The sequence below is a fragment of the Mesoplodon densirostris genome, chromosome 18 (assembly GCF_025265405.1).
Source record: "Mesoplodon densirostris isolate mMesDen1 chromosome 18, mMesDen1 primary haplotype, whole genome shotgun sequence".
In the NCBI taxonomy this organism is placed as follows: Eukaryota; Metazoa; Chordata; class Mammalia; order Artiodactyla; family Ziphiidae; genus Mesoplodon; species Mesoplodon densirostris.
In genome coordinates, this window is record NC_082678.1 from 18049519 (window position 1) to 18064297 (window position 14779).

General features: G+C 54.9%; 2 protein-coding genes across 2 annotated transcripts; both read left to right on the forward strand.

Moving 5' to 3' along the window:
- Nucleotides 1-419: 419 nt before the first annotated feature.
- Nucleotides 420-14400, forward strand: ST6GALNAC2 (ST6 N-acetylgalactosaminide alpha-2,6-sialyltransferase 2). Its single transcript, XM_060081965.1, has 9 exons — nucleotides 420-638; nucleotides 3858-3918; nucleotides 6825-6999; nucleotides 7642-7810; nucleotides 8254-8392; nucleotides 9935-10038; nucleotides 11742-11825; nucleotides 13123-13222; nucleotides 14233-14400. The coding sequence occupies exons 1-9, from the start codon at nucleotides 514-516 to the stop codon at nucleotides 14398-14400; spliced, it is 1125 nt and encodes a 374-aa protein (XP_059937948.1). The 5' UTR covers nucleotides 420-513.
- Nucleotides 10908-11741, forward strand: LOC132478654 (uncharacterized). Its single transcript, XM_060081966.1, has one exon. The coding sequence runs from the start codon at nucleotides 10908-10910 to the stop codon at nucleotides 11739-11741; it is 834 nt and encodes a 277-aa protein (XP_059937949.1).
- Nucleotides 14401-14779: the final 379 nt, after the last annotated feature.

Here is a 14779-nt window from a genome sequence, read left to right on the forward strand (position 1 = left end):
ATGAACAGCCTCAGCTCCCCCACCCATCCCAACCCGGCAGGCCCCCTACCTCACCCCCTCCAGCTCCACCCAGGGTCTGGGCTGTCAGGGTTTGCTCCTCCATCCTCGCCGCCCCTCCCATGGGCCTCGGGCGTCGGGAAGCTGCGAGCCGGGGCCCCCAAGGGCGCAGTGCGCAGCCCACGCGGCAGGTGGCGGCGTCTCCCCGCGCCCCGCAGCTCCCGGACCGCGCGCGCCCGCCCTTGAAGGTACCGGGAAGCGCCCTGCCCAACCACGGCTCGCGGTGTCCCCGGGCTGGGCGCCGCCGTTGCCACATTCTCCCCTCCCGGACCCGTCGCGCAGGCCCCGAGGGTGCGGCGGCGTCCGGAGGCTCGGCGCGGGCAGAAGTGGGAGCGGCAGGGCGGGGAGGGGCCACGGGGGCCAGGAGGCCGACTCTGGGAGTCCGGCCCGGCCCACCCGGGCCTCTCCCCTCTGCCCGGGACTGCGGCCGACGGGACGCCCGCGGGCCGGGGCTGCATGGGGCTCCCGCGCGGCCCGCTCTTCTGGCTGCTGCTCCTGCTGGCGGTTGTCTGCTCGGGGATCCTCGTCGCCCTGTACTCCTCGGCGGTGGAGTCGTACCCGGGGCCCCTGACCCGAGCCAGGTAGGGGCTGCCGCGTGGGACCTGTCCGGAGGGCGAAGGGGACGCGCAGGGCGCCCAGCTCAGGGCTGGGCCGCCCTCCGGGGTGGCTTGCCGCGGGCACTCGGGCTGCGGCCCTTTGTCCCCAGAGCCTCCACCCCGGCGTTAAACTCGTGCTGCCGGGGCCCCACAGCCTCTGCCGGGGTCCGAGAGGAGCTTCGCCCCTTGCGCACCGGCGATCCGCTCCCGACAGCCTTACGCTTACTTCCCTCCGGCCCTGAGTAGAAACCCTTTTTATTGTCCAGGTTTGGCTAGGACACCTGAATATTTTAAAAACAGTCCCGTTTTTGCCACCCATTGTCCCTCGCTAACGTCACGTTTTTTTCAAGCTCTCCTTGGGGGTAGGAATCCAAGTCTCCCGTTCCAACTTGGCCAGGCTCCTCAGCCGGGCTGCGGCGGGTCGCCTCTCCCTCTAGCTGTGGTCCCCGCCCTCCCCGCGCCCGGCTCCCTTAACTCCCGGCTCTCTGCTCCGTTTATTTTGATAAGCACCGTCTGGGCGCAATCGGGAGCGATCGGCGAACAGGGGCCCATCCTGGGCTCCATCCAAGTTCCCGTCCCTGAGCCTCCTCCTGCGCTCCGCTCCCTTTCGCCGACCCTGGGCACCTTTCTTTCATTTGTGCCCCAGGAGGAGAAATCTGAGAGCCTGCCTTTGCTAGGTGATGGTTCCAGTTACTGAAGAAGCCTCAAAAGGATTTAGCTTTACTTCTGGAAGGTGGGCCGAGCTGTGCCCAGAGTCTGGATTTCTGAGGCCTCCGGGGCCTGGCTTTCCCTTCCCAGCGCTTCCCCACCGGCACAGTCCTTACTAAACCTTGCTCCAGGAATAAGGGAATGAAATCAAAATTAGTGTCTGCTCTCAGGAAACAAGGTCAGAGGGCACCCAAAGTTGCAAAACAATATGAAACACCCTTGCCACTGATGATGAGTCTGGTCCCTTTAGAACAAAAGGTGCTCTAGCAGGCAATACCTGAAGTTACTTCATCTCCCTGGAGTCAGAAATTGCGTAAGGAGGACTGAGAATATTGAGGGTATTAAGAAAGGGGATCCTTGTCAGTTTTATGTAAGGATGTTTTGAAACACACTTGAACATCTGTTGAAAGTAACTAATACCACTCTAAATATGAGGTTTGCTGAACATCCATTACACCTCAACAAAGCTTTTTTTAAAGATCTTTCATCTTTTAAAAATCTAGTACAACCCAAGAACCTGTCCATATCCTTGTTGTTTTGGTGATGTCTGTGCTGTAACTAACCTCCAGGAGCCAGGTCCAGACTCAGTCTTGGTAGGAGGTGGATAAGCAGGGTGGCAGATGGGATGGAAATCTGGGCAGGGACACAGCAGGCTGTGCGACCTCCCCAACTGGGGACCAAAAACGGACCTACCTGGCTGGCTACAGTGGAGAGTCCAGGGAAGCAAGGCCCTGGGACCAGGCCTACCACACCCGAGACGGGGCTCTCCTTGCAGGTTAGAGAGTGGAATCGGTTCAGGAATTTACTCACAGAAGAATCTGAATCAGTAGTTCCTGGGCTTGGGATTTCTAGACTTGTTTTTTTCTGGAGGAGGGGGTGAGGATAGCTACAGGACGCCAGTTACCTGCCAGTTACCATCTACTTTCAACATTATTTTGTAAAAGAAAAGGCTATTTTAGGGCAAAGAGTTCCTAAGAATATGATGTAAGTTGAGTAAATTTAGTTTTATGAAAAATTGCACAACGTCGACCTCCTTTCTCCTTGGGCTGGTTAAACTTTCCACAGGCGTGCGGGTGAGCTGGGCCGGCCCCTTCCCCACTCCTTCCCAGCTCCCAGGCTGGTGTGTAAATGCCCATGGATTCCGGAGTGGGAGGGGCTGGGGGGAAGTCTGTGAGCATAAGGGGTGCTCTGGAGAGAGGAGCAGGCCTCCCTGAGGCTGGGGCAATTCAGAGCAGCAAAACTGGATTGGGGGGCTCCCCATCCCGCCCCACAACTCTGTTCCTTCTGTCTCCATTCCACCAATTCAGCAGTTCCTCCACCAGGTTCCAAACCTGGCTGCGTGTTAGAATCACCAGGGAGGGAGCAAAAGCTCCCTAGGATTCTCCAAGGCCACCTAGGCTGAGCACCACAGTCCCAGTTCCTCAAAAAGGAACTACAGGATTATGTGGGTGGCCCGTCTGGGGCAAAAGGGACAGGTGGGGGAAGGGATCACCCTGCTTTTCCTGGCCTGCTTCTCCATGGTCTTTCACTAACCTGAAGGCAAGCTTTTTATGTAAGATAACATAGATTCTGTGTTTGCACCTCCCAACAATTCAGGCACGGCTTTACTGGGGCCCCTGCTGCAGTAGGGGAAGTGAAAACAAGTAACAGGTTCCCTTGCTTGCTCCTGGTGGGGGCGGGGGGGCGAGTTGGTTCCTTATACTGGGTGACAGTAGGAATGGGTCCAGGGGTTGGGTCAGAGGGGGCCCCACCCCCTTGGTGGTATCCTGTGCAGGGTACATGTGCAGTATCCTGCTTTTGCTCGACACCCTGCTTTTGCTGAGTTTTTGGTCTTTTTGTATCTTGTTGTTCATAATTTGCCCCAGTTGCACATGCACCCAGCTATTTTTAGTCCCTTATAGTTTCTTTGCATTCTGTGGCTCGAGGGGTCGTTTGTCCATGTGCAAGCACTGCAGCAAAGGCCCCCAGGTCCCAGCCTGTCTCAATGTGATTATCTTCACACCTATATGATTATCCCAGCTGAACAGAGACTGAGGTTCCGAGAAGTTCAGTAGCTTCCAGAGATCCTGGGATACAAATCCACGGAGTCAGGCTTCAGACCCATGCCCTTCACCAGGTGAAGGGGGCCCAAGGCACCTGGGATCGAACACCTGTTTCTGGGGCCTTTTGGCAGGGAGACCCCTCAGATGGTCACAATCCCAGGGGGCTGGCAATCTTTCCTATTTTATATTTTCCTCTCTTAACCACCACCTCACTGTTTATATACTCCACATTTCAGCCGCTTGCCAAGGGGCTTCTTTATTTCTTGGTTTCTGGGTAGAACATAATAATAGGACAGTATTTTGTGTGCCCAAAGAGAGAGGGATGGGCAAGAATCAGAGCACAGAAAAAACAATCAGACCCTGATGGACTGTCAGCCCCCAGAGCTAACAGAGCCAGACAGCAGGTTCCAGGGGCAGGTGAGACCCCTGCTTTTACTTCTGCCTTCTCCCCCAGGAACATCACATCGTCTCGAGCTTTCTTTGGACCCAAGCCATCGAATTCTAGGACGAGAAAGGTACTGGGGCCAGCTACCCTGTGGCGGTTTCTCACATTCTCAAGTTAGCATTCAGGGAAAAGGGGAAAGAAGAGCACAAATGAGAACATTCTCGTGAGCCTGCTGGGTGAGAGCACTCTGGAAGCCCCCCCCTCCGCCAATCCCCCAAAGGAAGCACAGAACTGAGCGGCCAGCCAGTCAGGGCTCCTCAGACCTGACCACTGGGGTTCCCTGAACCCCAACAGCAGAGAAGGGTGACTCCATATTTACTCCTTGGGGTGTAGCCAGCTGAAAAGTTCTGGGAAGTCTTGATTTATCTTTAAAAGTCCTGTGACTTCTACATTCTACTCCTCAAAATGTCTTTTTACTGTAAAAGTCACATTTAAACTGCTCACCATGAAGTAAACACCAAGCCCTGGGAAGACGTTTGAGAACTTCCGGGCCCTGCTCTATAACAGATCACACTGACTGTGGCCTGAAAGGCCGTCTCAAGCATTTTACGTGAGTTCTCTCACTTAAGCCTCATTGCAAGCCTGTGAGGCAGTTTTACAGATGAGTAAAATGAGGTGCAGAAAGGCTAAGGTCACTCATGAAGAGGTGGTACAGGGGTTTGAGCTCCTCATTCGACCCCAGAGCCTGGCTCTGAACCACTGAGCAATACGGCCTCACCCCCTCTGCGTGCTGCAGTTGGGAGGGGTGATGACTGTGTAATTCTGGCTTGATTCGGGTTTAACAGTTGTTTTTAATGCCCCAGAAACTGGAAATTGTTAACTGAAGCCTCAGGGAGTAAGATTTCACCCCATGCAAGACTTAGTGACTGCTGAGCGGTCAGAGACAGAGTAGGCAGCCCTGGGCAGGTGATGGGGACCCCTTCCTGATAACAGAGGCCGGGTGGACACTTGGCCAGAGGGCTGAAGAGAGCCCTCGAGGATCTTATAAGTGTTTGGTCAGGTCACCTTTACTTTTCCTGAAGTCCTTTTCACCTTGAGCTGCTTGGTGCTAATTGACATATTTCCCCACCTCGTTTAAGAAAAGGATTTGAGGTGGCTTTCGGACACATATGACATGGCAAAAAAAAGAATAAAATGAAGAAGCAGGTAAAGGAAAAATAAAGGGAGGAAAATTAGACAACGTCAGATAAGTGCATGAAAAATATGCCACAGGGTGTAAGAGATGGGCTATATATCCGGCTCTTAGCTTCCCAGTGGCCACGGCAAAGAAGGAAAGTTTGCCACCCTGTCCATGAGGTAAAAAGCAAGCCAGCTGCCCAAGGAAAGTGCAGCCTTTCCAGATACAGAGACCTGAAGATTTTTCTCTTGGAGCCTCGTAAAGAAGGCCCTGGAAAACATCCCTATGATAAACCGAACAGTAGTGAAATTAGTGCTGTCAGTTCGGCCTAATGCTTGCTTTGAAAACATGAATTTGTTCCATAAAGATTGCTATATTAGTAAACAATATGAGCATAATCCAAATTTCGTGGGTGTTTATCAGTGATTTTGTCAGCAAGAACACTGGTAAATGCGGAAAACCACACTCAACCAAAGGGAGCCATGTAGGAATACACAAAAGGCACACACACGCACACTTCAGATAGCCGTCCGCTTCATCGCATATGTTATAACCAGCTTTCCACCACTTCACGAAAACTCCCAAGCTGCCACCCTTCCGACACCCACATCCCCAATCAAGTCTCTTCCAAGGTCAAGTGCCAGATTTTTAGTAGTACTTATATATTTCTTAACTGGCAAATGTATGTAAAACTGCTTCTATCTTACCCACGTTCTTCCTTATTTTATGCATCACTGATCAAGTTTTTGAGTGTTGCGCTGCTATTCCCTTTTCCCAAAAGCCCTGTGGTTTTGGTTTCATAATTCTGCATAATGGTTTTTAGGCACTCATATGTCACATAATAGCAGAAATGACTGTACAGCTCTTTCCTGCATTGTCCTTTGATCAAACCAACGGCTTAACAAAGAGCCCCCTTCAGTGGGAAGAACAGTTCCACCCAAGCCGAGGCTGTTCAGGATTCTGACATGGGGGCTGCAGGCAGATGGAGCTGAGGCCTTTTTGGTACACTGCCCTCCTTCAAGGTCGCTGTGTGCAGAGGCCCTGGAGGGCGTTCTATGGCAGCTGGAACAAATGACCACAAACTGGGTGGCTTAAAACAAGAGAAATGGATTCTCTCACGGTTCTAGAAGGCAGATACCTGAAATCAAGGTGTCAGCAGGGCCAGCCTCCCCCTGAAGGCTCTAGGCAAGAATCCCTCCTGGCCTCTTCCAGCGTCTGGAGGCTCTAGGTGTTTCTTGGCTTGTAGCTGCATCACTCAATCTCTGCCCGCATCAGCACATGCCTTCTTATGAGAATACCAGTCATTGAATTTAGGGCCCACCTTAATATAGTATGACCTCATCTTACTAATTACACCTGCAAAGACTCTATTTCTAAATAAGGTCACATTCTGAGGTTCTGGGCAAACATGAATTGGGGGAGGGGACACTCTTCAATTCAGTATAGGCACCGACTGGCAGAAACATGTCATAAATCTTCCCAGCAGCCCGTTCCACGTGAATCCTACGGCAAGGACTGCCAGAGCTAGGATTTGGATCCAAGCTGACGGATTCCTAAGCCCAGGCTGGACTTCCTCCTCCACCACAGGGCAGGCAGGTCTTACCCATTTGTGGGAAAATGCCTCAAATTTCCCCCCAAGTGTGAGGTGAAGTTGTAGGAGGCCAGAGCCATCAGGCCCCAGAGATGTGGCATCCAGGAGAAGGGCTGGGCAGGGTAAATCCAGAAAGCTCTCACCCCCACTGGGCTGCTGCACTACAGGCCACCTGGGCCTGCAGATCTGGGGGTTGCCCAAGTCTAGGGGGAAAAGGGTGGCTCCTACCCACCCCAACCCCCAGAAACAGCCCTCTTCTCACCCACAGAACCTGCCCTGTCGACACCGACTTTATCTCGCCATTCGACGGCACCCTCACTTCCGGGATCTGTTTGATCTCTCCATTCCAGTGCTGCTGTCAGGGAACCTCTTCACCCAGGAGCTCTGGGACAGCCTGAGCCGGCACAAAGCCCCCTATGGCTGGCAGGGGCTCTCCAGCCAAGGTAACCTGCAGCCCTCTGGCCTCAACTAGTCCACTGCTCCTGCTTTTGGCCTTGGTGCAGAATGGGCCTCTCCTCCCTCACAGCACCAAGATGTGGACCCCCTGCCTCTTCCTCCCAGGCGGGCCTCAGGGCTCGACACCCCTGCTGTGCAACTCCTGACATCCTCCCCCCTATCTCTACAAGCACCACAGTGTCCAGAAGAGGGGCCTGGCTGCCCCTGCAAGCAGCTCTCACCATCCTGGGGCTTCCCTGGCGTGAAAGATGCCAGCACCCAAAGGTGGCCGAGGACAGTGGCTGTGGGGCCTCAAACAGCCTGCGGATGGTTGCTGCTGTGGGAAACCACCCAGAGCCCCCTCCACATTAAATCTGCCCCCCACCCCACCATGCCTCCGATTATTTTCTTTGGGAATACACACGGTCCTGGGAGGACTGGTATCTGAGTTCTTGAGATGATTGAGGGCACAGCCAAACCCCCTGCCCCACCACCCTCTTCCCATTGGCATTTCATTGTCCTCCACCCTCTGTGCCTCTGGAGAGGGGCTGGTGTCAGGCCTCGGGCAGGTGGGGAGCCAGGAAGTCTTGGGAAGGCCTCAATGACCCATGTGACCCCTCGTGGTGCCCCACCCTGTCCCACACCCACAGCCATCGCCTCCACCCTGAGCCTCCTGAATGGCTCTGAGAGCACCAGGCTGTTTGCCGTCTCCAGGGAGCTGCTTCCAGGCTGCATCCGGTGTGCCGTGGTGGGTAACGGAGGCATTCTGAATGGTTCCCACCAGGGTCAGAACATCGATGCCCATGACTACGTGTTCAGGTATGTGGGGCAGGGGCCAGGGAGGAAGCAGGAGAGGAGCTGGATGGAGAGCTGGTCCCCAGCCAGCCCCTGGGGGAGCATCATAGGTGAGGGCACGGGCCAAGGCAGCAGTGGCCTCAGGCAGCTTGGCAGCTGTAATGGGCAGACAGGCATGGACAAAGGCATTACGGAAACAGGCCCTGAAGATGAGTGAGGGTGTGGTCGGCTAAGGGGACCCAGGAGGAAGGAGCTGCCAGGGTCATCTCTGTCCACTTCACAAGGCATCCCTTCAGGTCCCGAGTTGTGGGGATAGGGCTAGTGACCGGGCACTGGGGCTGCTGTGGGCAGAGGGAGTGACAGAACCCTGGGGATGGAACAGGGACAGGTGAGGCCCCCTGGGGATGGAAGTAAACACGCAGCATCATGTAGCCACAAGCAGGCTGATGGGCCTCTGTTTGGACCAGACTCAATGGTGCTGTGATCAAAGGCTTTGAGAATGACGTGGGCACCAAGACCTCCTTCTACGGTTTCACTGTGAACACAATGAAGAACTCCCTCATCTCCTACTCAAACCTGGGCTTCACCTCTGTGCCCCAGGGACAGGTGAGGCCCCTGACGGGCACACCGTTGCCACTGACAGTCGGTGCCGTTGTTTCCCAACCCGCGTCTGAGGGGTGGGCCACAGGGTTCCCAAGCCCCAGCCCAGTGCATAGAGAGGCTGTGCCAGGGTCTTGGGCCCACACAATGGAGCCACTGAAGGGGCGGATCTGGGCAGGGGCACCCTGTGGTTTCAGGTGGCTCAGGACAACTCTGGGGTGGAACACGAATGGATAATATTGACCGAAAGCTCATGGAGTGCCAGGCACTTACAGAGGCCACGCCAGCCCTCTCTTAGTGGTGAGCAGACTAAGGCTCAGGGCCCCTTCAGTCAGTAAAGCAGCGGTGGGGCTGGATTCAAATCCAGACTCCCTCCCACCCAGAGCTCAGGCTACATACAGTGGGAGGGTATTTACTGAGTGCCTCCCCCCTTCCCAGCGCCAGATACAGGCATCACAGCAGCCCCTTTCCAGAGGGCGTTGTGTCCAAGGCCACCACCCAGCCAGAATCATCAAAATCCAGGCCCCCCTGACCGCAGTGCTAGGGTTGTTTCCATTTCTCACGCTGCCCACTAGAAGAATGATGTGTGCCCTCCTGAGGGCTCACAGCAGACCATGCAGGAAGCTGAGGTTCAGCTGAGCAATTGAGGAAAACATGCCCAGAGCCCCAGCTTCGGAGCAGGAGAACTGGAATCTGAGTCTGTCTGCCGCTTCCAGGTTCTCTCAACCACAGCTAGTTGCTGTAACACAGTGCTTCCCTTCTAGAGCGGGCTGGTTACCACCTGCAGCGGGGAGGTCCCAGGATAAGGGTTCTGGGATGCTCAGTAGGACCGCTTTGAGTTTCTAGACACTTCCTCCTCTGACCAGGGAATTCAGGGGTATCCTAGCCACAGTGTCTGTGCACCGAGGCCTCTTTCAGCTCGTGACAGAACATGGGACAGCTCCATTTCTGGTGTAGCCACAGAACCTGTAGGCATTATCTATAACTGCATGACAAACTACCCCCAAACCTAGTAGCTTTAAACAACACACACCAATTATCTCACAGTTTTCATGGGTCAGGAACTCAGGAGCAGCTCAGCGGGGTCTCCTCAGGGTCGCCCAGTGGTCGCGGTCAGGACGGGCAGGGGCTGCGGTCCTCAGGCCTGCCTCTGGCTGGAGCTCTGATGGCTCCCTCACAGCCCTTGCTCCCCCAGAGTGAGCGATCCCAGAGAGCAAGGAAGCTCCAGTGCCTTTTATGACCCACTTTCCAAGGTCACATACCCTTCCTTACTTCTACTTTTTTCTACGCATTAGAAAAATTTTGTTCACTAGTCACTAAGTCCAGCCCACACTTAAGGGGATGGCAATTAAGCATCGCTTCTTGAAGGGAAGAGTATCGAAAGATTTGAGTACTGAAACCAGCAGGGTACCTGAAAGTGGGAATTACAGGCCTAAGAGGGAAATGCTCCCGTCAGGGCAGACAGACTGGGCAGAGAGCAGTCCATTCTGAGCAGGATCTTGACGTGGTCTCCTTCCCACTGCGGCTGTTTCTCTGTCCCTCCGACAGGACCTGCGCTATATCTTCATCCCCTCAGACATCCGTGACTACGTGATGCTGAGATCGGCCATTCTAGGTGTGCCTGTCCCTGAGGGCCCCGATAAAGGGGACAGGTGAGCAGCCAAGCAGGGGGCAGGGCACAGTAATGCTCCCAGGGTCCACTGTCGGATGGGAAAGGTGGGTGAAGGTGGCAAAAAAATCCCCAAGAATTCAACAGAGCATTAGAAGATTAAGCTTTTCCTACCCCCAGGAAAGCCTAGGTAACGCTGCTGGTCCCCAGGGACCCTCCTGACAAGGTGGGCTGTAGGTTCAAGGGGCTTCTTTCTGAGCAGGCAGGCCTGGCCCCTCACCTTCAGGCTGCTGTCCCCACAAACAACCCAGACACCTAGCCAGTGGCAGCCGCAGGACCTGTCCAGCACATCGTGTCTGGAAACCAAGAGTGGGGGCCAGTATCCATTCCATTCCTCTTGGCGGGCACCCTCCCAAGACTGCCCATGAAATGGGAGAGCAGGCGACGTGGGTCCAGTGTCTGGCGAAGTGGGAACAAAGGGCCCTCTGTCTTTCCTCCCCCACCTTCCTGGGCAGCAGGCCTGTGTCCAGCTCTTTTGAACCATGTCCTGGCCTCATCTAAACCTCCTCCCTGTGGTGCTGAGACAATTTCTTGTCCGAGTCAGGTCCTTAGAAATCTGCGCCACCCCCGTGACAATGACCAGCCTCCCATCTTGGTGGCCGCAGGACATCTCACCCACCATGAAAGAGCAGCTTCTGAGGCCTCCTTGGGGGTTAAGCCCTCAGAGGCCAGGCCGGCTCCACCAGTCCTGCCCTGTGCCCCACCCCCCTTGTGATTACCTAACAATCCCTTCCAAGAGCTCACAATGCTGCAGCTGGTCATGAGGGTGGGCTCTCTGACTCGGGGCGGGACTGGCTCTTGGTGGGGGGCTGGCTCAAAGACATCGGGCAGACAGAAGCCTCCCCAACACCAATGAGCTCCCCCTCCCATCCCCCTAATCCATCCCCCTCCCAGTCCCCCTCCAACCACACCAACCAGCAGCCCTATGCCAGCGCCAGTAGCTCAGCCCCTTCCCCGTCCCCCACCCGGGGGTCTTTCTCCCAACCCCCCTCTCACCCTGCCACCCCAAATGCCTCACAGCCCTCTTCCCGGGCCTCCTCCCTGACCCCTGGCCCTCACGTCCAGCCTCGAGGGTCTACCCAAAGCGTCACTCCCCCCACCTCCAAACCTCCCTCCCAATCTTGCTTAAAATCTCTCTCTCGACACTCTTCCCAAACCCCCCCTGTGCCCGGCGCCCAGTCCCCATCCCACAGCCCTGCACCCTCGGCCTCCTACATCGGGCCCATTCGGGGCATCCCGCCCTACATCGCCCCCTATGTGCCCCACTTCCTGAAGGAGCCCCCCTTCTTCCAGCCTCCTACCTCACCACTCCCCCAAACCCACTGCTTCCCCTGCCCTTCCCAGAACCAAGAGCGCGCCCCCCCTGCATCTCTCTACTTCCCTCTCCTCCCGCCCCCTCCCCACCACCCGGTCAGCTGCTCCTACCCAACTCCTCCCGCTCTGTTCACACCCCCCTCCTCTCTCACGTACACCCCGCCCTTGGAGGTCCTGGTGGGCGGGAAGCCGCACGTGGTCCCCACGGTGCTGCCCGCCACCTTCTACACCCCCTTCTCCCGCTACTACGCCCAGCCCCGCTCCTACCGGTCCACACACCGCCACCGTCCCGGCGCCTTTCCCCTCTCCTCACTCCCCAACGGGCCGTACGACGGCACCGGCCCCTCTCCCCACTTCTATCGTGGGTCCTAGGCCTCAGACCTATTTTGGACCAGAAGCCTCCGCCAGCAAATTCAAGCTACTCCATCCAGACTTCATCAGCTACCTGACAGAGAGGTAGGTGGGGGTAGGGGTGGTGCTGGGAAGAACCGCCTCAGCCCCGCCCCTGGCTCCACACCCACTGGCAGCATCAGCTTTATCCCCCCAAGGATTAAACCCACAGCGGGGGCCATGTACGAGGACACCGCAAGCACTTATACTGCTTCACTTACTACTTTATTTGAATATTATACCTTGATGGAGGTGGTGTTCTATCAGTCAAGGTAGATGGGAAATGGAGAGGGAACTCATCAGGTTTCCTGATGAATGTTCAGAAAGGCTTAGGTCAGGCATGGGGGGACGACAAATGTTGGGCTGTATTGGGACTGGTAGAAGCCGAGTTGTCATCACTTTCAGGCCTGAACACAGCTCAAACACAGGAGACCATGGGGAGGAGCCTGGGGAACATCTGCCTGCAGATCTCAAACCCCATCCCCCCTCCTAGCGGTGGTTCTCGGCAGGAGGCAGGTCAACTGTCCTGGCCTGGAGACATTTTTGGTTGTCACTAGGAAAGCGTACCCGCCACCAGCGGGCAGAAGCCAGGGCTGCTGCTGACCATCCTACAGTGCACAAGACAGCCCCTGCAACAGAGAACTATCTGGCCCTAAGTAACAATACTGCTGCAGCTGAGAAACCCTACTACAGCACAGAGGCTAGCGTCCTAAGACACAGAGCAGGCCAGGGGTGGCAGGTGGGTCTGGGAAGCAAACTGAAGACCACGCAACAGAGGAAGACCAGGCTGAGAGGCTGGGCGATTTGCCTGGCAAAGCCTAGATGAGAATCCAGGGCTGAGGTCAAGCCCTGTGGCCTCACTTTTGGACTGTTCCGGGTGTCTCTGAATGTGTGTACGTGCACACACACATGCATCACCTCGCCAGTGCCTCCAGTCACAGGACCTGTGTGCTCTGCCCTCATACGTGGCTCCTGCCTGGCCAAAGTCTGGAGGTAGAAGCTTAGGTCTCCGGCTAAGTAACTAGGCCACTTATGCCCCAGACACTGTGGAGGGTGTTGCAAATAAAGGCGAGTTAGACTGGATTCCGGCTTCTAGAGAGTGGGAGATAAGGGGAAGGCTCTCACCTGCGGTGCTTTGGGAGGACCTGTTCCTCTTTCTCACCCCGTCACCTAAGGTGTTACTTCAACCAAAGATTTTTGCATATAGTTCATTTGGTCTTTTCCCAAATAGGGGACGGGTTGGGGTAGAAGGGCCGGAAATTTTTTCAGTTTTCCAACCGAATTTGTGTAATGGCACAACCATCAAGCTAGCTAGTGTGCAAGACCAAAAGTCCTGAGTTTTGATGGCTCTTTTTGATTCCAGGTTTCTGAAATCCAAGTGGATTAACACAAAATTCAGAGACCTATACATGCCTAGTACTGGAGCCCTCATGTTGCTGACAGCACTGCATACCTGTGACCAGGTAAAAGGTCCTCTCTCTCAGGAGCCCACAGCAGCAGAGTAGGTGTGAATGGAACCTAATTCGATCCAGGATATCCCCTACATGAGGCCTGCTAGCCCAGATCTGGGACTCTGGGCCTCTATCCTGTGGGGGAAGGATGCCCCAGCTGCAGGAGTGATCTTGGTCTCGGGAACGGGATGGAAGACGTGGTCTTCAGCGTCCCTTATAGGACAGTCCCCTGTGCCAGCCTTGCCTTCCCAATCACAGCCACCTTCCCCTGGGCTGGCTTCTTTCACCCCCTTTGCCCCAGGGCAGCTGCTCCATATGGTATTTAAGGCACATTTTATCTAACTGCTCTTGTGAAAGCAAAATCTCAACAGAAGTGGGCAGAGACATCTTTTTGTGAAGACATTCTAGAACTGAGGTGGGCAGCCTTCCACACAAGGAATCTCTGAAATCACTGTATGAGACATTCTCGATGGGGTGGTGCCCACATGACGTGTGCAGAAACAAAGGTTGAGAAGCAGTTTTCAAGAAAAGGCAGTGACCCACACTGAAGCCAGCACAAGAACTGAGGCCAGGCACCACTGGACTCTGGTCACCTTTTCCCTGTTTTATTAAACAGGAGTCTCTTGTCTGCAGTTACCATTAGCATAGGAGATAAGGGGCTTTTTGCCTCTATCTTGAGCACAGTAATGATCACAGCTTTGGTGTCACAGACCTGAGTTCAAAATCCAGCCCAGCTACTTACTAGCTTGTGACGGGGACACATGTTTGGTTACCTTTCTGAGCCTGTTTCCCCATTTGTAAAATGGGGACAATATCTACCTAAGATTGTTGTAAGGCTGAATGAGAAAACGTGCAGAAAGCGCACAGTTCAGGGTATTCAAGTGTGGGCGAGAACTGCTTATCCTCACCTTCACACGACACAAGGCAGCTAAGGAAGGCGGGGACATGGCTTTCTAAATTCACATCACTTTACACATAGTGGAAGTGCAATAAATGCTAACTCAATGACTGTCCTTGTCCAGGTTAGTGCCTATGGATTCATCACAAGCAACTACCAGAAATTTTCTGACCACTATTTCGAACGAATAAAGAAGCCACTGATATTCTACGTGAACCATGATCTGTCCCTGGAAGCCACCCTGTGGAAGGACCTGCACAAGGCTGGCATCCTTTGGCTGTACCAGCGCTGACCCTGAAGCACCCAAGACCTTTTGTTTTTGCAGCCCTTGGCCCCTCAAGTGGCCAAAGCTGCCTTCTGGTCTTTTCAGCCTGAGAGGGGCTCCAACTGTCCTTGACCCTCCCCCCCTTCTTCCCTACAGAGGACACCAAGTAGATGTGTGACTGTCACTGAAGCCTGTTCTTTGTGGGACACCCCACCTTGTCCTCAGCTCATCAGGTCTGAGGCAGACATCCCAACCCTGGCCAAGAAAAAACGGACTGCTCTCTGCTGGATTTGTCTTTAAAACCGAAGATAACACTCTCAAGGTGAGACCAACCCTCACCAGCGTGAGGAAGGCATCCTTCGTAGCTGAGCATTCGCAACAGTAGCGGCACAGAGTGACTAGGAGG